The sequence below is a fragment of the Pantherophis guttatus genome, chromosome 7, assembly GCF_059756535.1.
Source record: "Pantherophis guttatus breed Tessera chromosome 7, ASM5975653v1, whole genome shotgun sequence".
Classification (NCBI taxonomy): Eukaryota; Metazoa; Chordata; class Lepidosauria; order Squamata; family Colubridae; genus Pantherophis; species Pantherophis guttatus.
Window position 1 is genome coordinate 30,435,176 of NC_142069.1, and position 8,962 is coordinate 30,444,137.

The window sequence follows — 8,962 nt, forward strand, 5'->3', positions numbered from 1 at the left end:
CGATGGGATAATTTTTATGCTCCTTGTTCCCGAAGAAGCTGCACTGGTTATACGTGATCATATAAACTTATGTATTTATTTATTAGAAATAATCACTTAATGACTACAATTGGGATTAAAGTCTTGGTTGCTGAGTGAAGCAGAAGTTAAGCAAGACACCGTGACCACTTCACTCAATGACGGCGATCCCAGCAGTCCCCACTGCGGCCATAAAGTGATCTCATGGGTCATTCAGCAAATGGAATTCCTTTTCATGACTATGGAACTGCAGATTGGGGATTTTTGAGTTTAGTGCTTATAGTAGATGCAGATTTTAAAATCCTTTCCCCCTGCTTCTGTGGGGCTATCCATGGAGGCAGAGAGAAGTATTTGGGATTTTGTGCATGCTTGAAGTTTGGCTGTAGAGGTTCAAGAGTTTGGGGTCTTTCCTGACCTCTGCAGAAAACTTTTGAGGGGGATGAAAAGAAACACACCACAGATCTCAAAGCCTGCCTGGAGCTTGGCTGCTGAAATCCAAACATGCAAATCCCCATATTCTTGTTTCACTGGAACTCTCTGCAGGGGCAAGGAGGAGGACTCCCAAGCTCCATGCTTGCTTGGATTTCAGATCCGGAGATCCAAGCAGGTACTAATCAACAAGGAGCAATTTCAGCCAGTCCTCAGACACGAGGGGGAATCCTCAAGCAGGCAGCAGCCTTAGCTTGCAATGTTCCCTGCCGGCTTCTCCACTGATCTTCTGGGGAGGCTTACAAAGAAGGTTGCAAATGTCCATCATTTGATCACAGAACATTGGCAACCGATGCAAACAAACTACCAAAGCACCCATCATGATCATGTGATTGCAGGTGGTGGGGATGGTGGTGACATTTCGTGATGGACAAAAGTGCTTTATACGCCATAAAGCACCCTTTCTAACATTGTCTTGACTTTGAATTGTCATTAAGTGAGCATTACCTGTACGTTCAGGGAGATGGTATCTGATACTTCAGCCCAAAGAAATAAAAACAAACTAAAAGGATTTATGTGGTTTGAGCTGCTGCTATGGCTAATAGTGTAGCAATTATGATAAATGCCACAAGCCACGTAAATATTCTCCTTATGGTACCATGTTTTTCAATTCATCCACTATGGTACTATCATCGTACACCAAAAGATCTTGTATTCATGAGAAATGAATGAGTGCTCTCTCAGTCACTAGAAATGTATGCGATACTTTCCATATCCACAACATTCCCAAGACTTTAGCTTCTCCCATGTATGTTTCAATGATCTAAAAGTGATTTACTACTTAAAATGTCTGTAAATAAATTTTATGATATATATGAATACACAAACGCAAGCCTTCATATTTGCTTTATTTGCAGACATAACCTATTTTTAATAAAAAAATTACGATAATATAAAAATCTGGATAAATGAATGCAAACTAATTTCATATTAAGCCTTGATTCCCTTTGGGATTGATGATGATTTATTGTACTCTTGCACTGAACAACTTTTCAGTCTAGCATGCGCAGAAGCGTCTGGTGGTGAGCAGAGCCTCCCACCATGGCCGCTACCGGTTCACCCAATCCAGGGCGAACCGGTAGCAACCCACCACTGTGTAGGCTGTACTTGATGAGTGAGGCTAGCTATCTCATTCTCTCTTACCTTGTTTGCTGATGCCCCAAGGGATTCATTTGAAAAACAATCAACATGTCAGCTTTTCTAGAAGATTAATGTATTTTTCCTATCCCAATGCTTACCTGTAAAGACTTTTTACAAATATTTTTAGAAATCACCCTCTTGGCAAAGTTCTGAAAACTGGCTGGCTAGTAGTGGGTAGGTAGCACTAACTATCACCCCACCTAGTGATGCAGCCCTGGGATGCAAACAGAGCCAACAACTGACCACAAATTTCCATTGCTTCCTAGAAGCGTAAGAACTGGAACCCCAAGATGACTTGTTCCAAACTTAAAGAAATTATATTTTTCATTTTGTTCATGAATTACATTACCCGAACAAAACACAATATACTTTTACAGAGCCACAGACAAAAGAAAATTTAAAGAAACTGAAAAATACATACTGCCAATGTTTTCCCAGAGCCAGTCTGTGCAATGCCCACCATATCACGCCCACTAAGGGCCAAAGGAAAGCCCTGACACTGAATTGGAGTTGGTTCAGTAAAATGTTGGTCCATCAAGACATCCATTACATATTCTAAAAATTAGCAGATAAAAATACATAAATGAACAGCATGGTATTTATACTGCAAGTGCTATGTAAGAAAAGCTTGTATTGAAATAAATTTAGATTATAGCATTAATTTCAAAAACTATTTCCCCAAAACTGTGTGTCATTAAGCTCAATTTTCCAGAACGAAATACATCCAGCCAGATAATGCTATTTAACATGCCCATCCATCCATCCTCCAACACTGCTGTTTTGGGCACAACAGAATACTCACGTGGAAAGTTACACTGATGAAAGGCAAATACTGGCTTGGGGCAACCATCTGACCCTCTTACAGTAATCTCTTTCTTTCTTCTCAACTCTTCAACTTCATACTATTTAGAGTGAAAATTGCAAGCAAAGTGTGAAAAACAGAAATTGTAGTATTGTACTTTATATTATCAATCACTGAATATGAATTTTCATTCCTTTTACTTCAAGTAATCACCATCTCTTTGTATTCTCCATAAATAATCTAAAGTCTTGGTCTAGCAATTCTTTTGACACAGAACTATTACTCTTCTGTTATTGACTTCATTTTCAGAAACTTATCAAAATGTACAATGAAATACAGATTGGAATAAAAAAATAAATTAAAATATTCAAAACCTTCTCAATTTCATGCATTTACTCATTGTAACTTTTAACAATATAACCTTGTATATGCAGATGAACACATACACACATTACTCTGCTTTTCCAAAACTGCTTTTTCAAGAGGCAACTGGACTTTCTGGTTTTTCTTTTAAAATGGTTTGTTTCTCATCCAAGAAGCTTCTTCACCTCATGAGAAGCGAAATGTCTTCAAAGAAAAACCAGAAAGTCCAACTGCCTCTTGAAAAAGCACTTTTGGGGCAACCATGACCTGGATGACTGAGAATCTCCATAGACATTATTCTGTTTTCTTTCAAATTTGCCATCCAAAGTCTACAGCAAAAACTTTAACAAACTAGGTATATTTAATATACTTTTTAACATGAAAAATGAACTACTGATTTCCAAAGTAATAAACCAATCAAACATATTAATCAACAAATAAACATGTTTAATTGTACAAATGTTTTGACCTGTATTAAATTAGTAGAGCAAATTGTTTTCTCTGCAGTTGCATTCACTGAAGATGATGCATCTGATTAGAAATATTTTGATTTATACAATTGGGTAAACTTTCTGAAATGGAAGAAACCAATCCAAATTTAATGTAAGTGGCCCAACTCAAAATGGCCTTTTCCCAACTACGCCCATGTATTTTGAACTTGGAATACTTCTCCTTTGGCCAAAACAAAGAAACTATCCTGCAAGTTAGGAAATAGCAGCTAGAAAAAAAGGAAGGCAGTTCGAGATTCAGTTGAACAAAATCACTCCACACCCGCAAACGGAATGTATTAAAAAAATAATACAAAAAAGATGGATCAGAATAGGACTGTAGATCTGGGCTGCAAAAATTTTATTTGCAGCATTTCTTTTCTGCCACCTAGTGGCATCCAAATTTTTGCATCCTTTACAATCCCAGATTAGAACTACGTTGACAAAATAAAAAATAGAAAATCTCATTACAATAATGGTAGAAATTCTAACCATTTTCATTGCTACAGCATTTGGAGAGATATTAAAACTGGAGTAGTTTAACAAGACAAAGGTGAAAGACAAAGAACTTACAGGAGTGAGTCTTGCTACTTCCGGATGTTCAACATAAAAGTTTTTCTCAAATTTGGGTAGTTCATTCAAGTCCCACTTCTTCTTCCGCAAACGCTCCCCTGGATTTCCAAACTTTTTAGGAGGTAGAGGGCTACCAAACCTTAATGGATTAGACAGAAATTATTACTTTTTTTATTTTCTCTAGTTGATTTAACCTGAAATAGCATTATTTTATGAAGATTAAACGTATTATTAAATTTATGTTGAAAAACATCAATAGCAATGGTAATAAATGTTTATTCTAAATAATATGCCAGATCTGAATTAAGCCATGCTTAATTTAGACCCTCTGAAAGGAATGGGAAAAATCACTCATGGGTGAAAAATGATATTCATTTCATTGGATATGCATGACCATGTCTGGATTCAATAAAATTTATATACAGTAAACAAACAAAAAGTATCACAAGGTATTTTGAAAAGTAATATTAAAACAATGGATTAAACAAGTTTATGAGAGACTGGAAGCCATTTATGGATTTTCTACATGTTAAATACAATGACAGATGGTTATCAAAGGGATTTGAAAATTAGTTTTACCTTTGGTTTTTGTTTTGTTCTGTTTTTATGTGTTTGTGTATATGTACATATATTGGCTCCATTTAATTATGACAGAGTTTTCCACATCAGGGATATTTATATAATATAGCATTTCTGTTAAATAGATGGGAAAATTTATGACTATTTTGTAGACCAGCTATGTACGGGTAAGAAATATATTACATTTTTGAGGTATCTTTCAACACTCAGCTGAGGTTGATTTTTTTTTTAATGTTTAATGTTAGATGTATTCAGTATTTGGGCTTTTTTTTTTCTTTTTTTGTACACAAAAGTTTTCTCTTTTAAGTTGTTGGTGTTGGACATTTGTTAATCTGTTTATTTTTCTTTTTTGCTTTTATGTTTTGTACTTTATCTTTGGCAATAAAATAAACATATTTGAACATGAAAATATGTAGAAATGTATTATGTATATGTAGTTCCATAATATTCTCCAATGGAAATGGCAAAACTGGGCAAGTTTTACATAAAAATATAGAAGAAAAATGTAACTCTTTAATCAATATTCTTTCAACTTTAAGAGTAACAAATTACTGAAAAAATAGATCAGAATAGTGTTAATTGCAACACTAATATCAATAAAGCCAAGTGGAAACTAAGTGCAGGAAACCAAGCATTTTAACCAATACAAAATCCACTATCTTCAATAAGCACATTGGAATGTGGAAATGACCTTAGGGAAAGGGGGAAGAGATGCTGCCTAGGAAACAATCAGACAAGAAAGGCAGGAATTCCCAGTGGTTTAACAGTCAAAAGAGAAACTTAGAAAGGATCTGCCATTAATAAATCAAGCAGTTAAAGTGACAGCAGGGAAGTTTTGTACTTTCAGACTTGCAAGATTCACAAGATTGCCTAACTCACCTCTTTTAAATTTTTAATTCGTGATTTTATAAATTGGATGTTTTAATCTGTGTTTCGGCCAAAATATTTAATAATTTTAAGGGATTTTTAATATTTGTATTATCTGTATTTTATCTTGGCTGTTCACCGCCCTGAGAAATAATAAATAAATAAATAAATAAATAAATAAATAAATAAATAAATAAATAAATAAATAAGATTCTGTTAATGTAGCCTTAAGATAGATTTAGCTCATCTAGTTGTGTTTCCTGTCTGGTTTATCCAGGAAGACTGACACTGAGGTTTGTTCCCATATATTGCTAAATACAGTGAGAAGTATATATTAATGCACATAGTTAAACTTGTATTTGTAAAATACAGTAGTAACATACTTCTCAAAAATTACATTGTAGTGCTCACACACCTTCTGTACTTCAGGAAAGTATCGGGATTTTCCGGTTCTTCCTATGAAGACCGGAGAGATTTGTTCTCAACTAATTTGACCTTGACGATTAAGGTGCTAACAATTATTCTCTTTATCTTAAGAATAGATTACACCATGTAATAATTAATAAGCAGTTTGACTCCTCTTGTGAGTTAAAGTGAAAGCACACCTTCTTGTGCAAGCACTAATGTATACAACTAATGATTTCTGCATAAATATAATTAGGATTGCTTTAGTAGAGCAAGTCCATTCAGTATGAGATTAACTTTATCAGTCACACTATTATCAATAAACATCCCATATTTTAAAGATTTATGTTAAAATTGGACAAAACTGCAATAATGGTACTACAGCTCCCTCAGAATCACCTGCTACAATAAACATCTCTAAAAATAATTAATGTAGCTTCTCATATTATATGGAATTAATCCCTGGGACTGCCCAGTAAAATATCAGTGATTCGTAACTTCCTCCTAATTAAATACCAATCCAAAAATTTTTTACTTGGAAGCTTAACTTATTTTATCACAATTGATAGGTATCTTGAGGTAAAATACAGTGAGAATGCACTTTTAAGGGGGTTGTAAAAATGGAGTTTTCCAGCCAAGAGTTCCAAGCTTAGGATGCCACAATGTTGGGAAGGGTGCTGATTTTTCCATCTGGCTTTTGATTTGAATGAGTGCAGATTTTGATTATAACCATTGTATTGCATTTTTATGATTTTGTAAGCTCCCACTCTTCGACTAGAGCAGCAGATAAATTTTCTGAGTAGGCCGTGTAACACCATCCTTACAAACTTGACAAGAATATAGACAGAAGCAAAAAAAATCAGATTAAAATATTTCTTATTTTTAGATTTTTCCAACGCAGCCACTCGAATTTCGGCAGTTAGTAATTATTGTATTAGTCCTCTTCACCAGGAGATAAAGAAAAACAGGGTATGCTGGATCAGAAGATAAGTAGATAAGTGACTATACAGCCTTTGAGGGTTAGAGTCCTGGTGAGTCAACTAGTATATAGTAACGGCAGGGAAGCCCTCTGTTCAAAGGAAAGAAAACGGAAAAATGGGTCCGCGGGGTGCCTAGTCCTTCCAAAGCCCAGCACTTCTCCCATCTCCGTCTCCTCCTAGGCCGACATTCATCTGGCACCTCCCAGTCAAATGTTCACCTCCATATTGTGACGCCATCTTTCAGCCACCCGCATAAAATTTTCTGGCAAAGCTTCCTTAGAAATACGGGGAGGGAGAAAGAAAAGCCCGGAGAGTGAGCCCCTTTTTTTCCTTATGAGAAAAGGTCCCGTTGTTAAAGGGCTCTTTTCCTCACGACATAGAAGCCCAAGCCTTACAAACTGGCAGCCTTCATCCATTACATCTGCTCTCTCCGCACAGCCTAGTATTGTGCTGATTAATTAAGGAGTTCCGAGGAACTTGCTCCCAACTTCGACCGTTTCTACATTTCTACAAAATGGCAGAACCCCACCCCTCTCCTCGGTATCCTTCAACGCTTTTAATAACTACGAGAAAGGCAGAAATTTAGCACGATCTGCCCTCAGGCAACGCTGGTTGTATCCGAAGTATTTCTGCCTGCCACGCAGCAGAAGGAACCCTCAAGGGGCGAGGGGAGGGGAAGGAAGGGCAGAGGTACAACAAAACCCTTGAAAGAAGCCCGATTCCCTCGTTCACATCGTCCTTACCCGCCGCGGTCACGATCGCGGCCTCGGTCACCGAAGCCTCGCATTCTCCCAAGCAGGAAAAGGGACCCCTGTGCGCGACTATGTGAAGGGTAGCGCTGAGAGGCCCAACCGCGCCTACTCTGAACTTTACTGCTGCTTTGTGGCTATAAAAACAACTCCCGGGACTTAATTTTCCTAGCTAGACAGCCGTTGGAATTGGTTTTCTGGAGCCTCTGAGAGCCGAGTCGCGTCAGGAACTGCTTGGCGCTGGTTAAAAAGGAAACCAGCCTTTCTTCTCCGGCCTCCAGACACAAAATGGCCGCCGTCACCCCGATTTGCCGCCTCTTACGCTGTCGGCCAGCCCGGTTGTTGCGTAAGTTACGTCTCTTGAATCACCGAGGAAAGAGAAAGCCTTTCTCTACGCTTATTCTCCAGCAGTGATCGCGTACGCTGATCACGCTTCATAGGAGCGATTTAAGAAGATTTCGCTAGTAAGCGATTTAAGAACTCTACGTGAAGAGCCAATTTTTAATGTATTCTCGAAACACATGTACGCCAAGTTTTAGTGCTAGCAAACTTAAAAGCAATGAAATACGGAAGTCCATAACGTTTCCGTTGCTTAGTTCAGCGCCACATTTTGAGTGGAAAAACTAGCTTCCCGTTTTGCGTAGAAACTGGCGAGTTACGTGTACTCTGCAATATGCGGAGTTTAGAAATCATACTTATCAGCTGTATTGAACGAAAAAGGCATGAGGTTTATAAGACATATAGTTCCAATATCTATAATTGGTAGAATTGGTTCTCCAATAACTAACTCCCTTTCGTTTCAAAATACAGAAACAATTGTTTCTTACAGTTCAGCTTACTTTCCTAGCTGAAAGCTATTACTTTAGATTTAGAACAATACAAAGATTGGTTGTGATTGCCATTCTACTATAAGACTGAGCCCTGGAAGGTCTAACCTCCTGTTCCAGAAGTCCTTTCATTTCCCATGCCCAGAGCTGACACTCTAATCTTCTGCAGTTTATGCTGGCTTTATCTTCCTGGAATCCTTTTTCTTAACAATGGGGTGTGAGATAGGAATGCTACAGAATGCCATGGTAGCTACACACTTTCTATGGACTTTCCTATCAACTACACGGTAGTACATAAGCAGGATAATTTTTCAAGCAGAAGGGTGGTTTTTCACGCATGCTCTGTGAAAAGAGGTTGGGGATGGGGAGGAAAACTGGTACCCTCTCAGAATGTGGAGCTGCCCATTGGTCCAGCCAGTATGGCCATGCCAAGACAGTGACTGTTATGGTCCAAAACGTTTGACAGGCACTAGATAATCTACTGATGCCATAAAAATTTGGTTGTTTCATGTCAGAACTTAACTAATAATGGTCTGGAGCAGGGGTGAAATCCAGCCGGTTCTATCCAGCTCGGGCGAACTGGTAGCGGTGATTGCAGGAGGCTCCGCCCACCTGCGCGGATGTCATGATGACACTTTTTTGTGACATTTTAAGCCTCTGTACATGCGCAGAAGGCTTTGCG

The 8,962-nt window shown here is 37.8% G+C and overlaps 1 protein-coding gene across 1 annotated transcript in view; it reads right to left on the bottom strand.

The window, feature by feature from the left end:
* The window catches only part of DDX17 (DEAD-box helicase 17), a 20,478-nt gene extending 12,731 nt beyond the window's left edge, over positions 1 to 7,747 (bottom strand). The window contains exons 1-4 of the mRNA XM_034402761.3: positions 7,448 to 7,747; positions 3,874 to 4,012; positions 2,450 to 2,549; positions 2,069 to 2,202 (exon numbers count right to left, since the gene is read on the bottom strand). Coding sequence (XP_034258652.1) covers positions 2,069 to 2,202; positions 2,450 to 2,549; positions 3,874 to 4,012; positions 7,448 to 7,491 — 417 coding nt within the window. The 5' untranslated portion in view covers positions 7,492 to 7,747. The remainder of the gene's footprint in view (positions 1 to 2,068; positions 2,203 to 2,449; positions 2,550 to 3,873; positions 4,013 to 7,447) is intronic.
* Between the last annotated feature and the right edge of the window lie 1,215 nt (positions 7,748 to 8,962).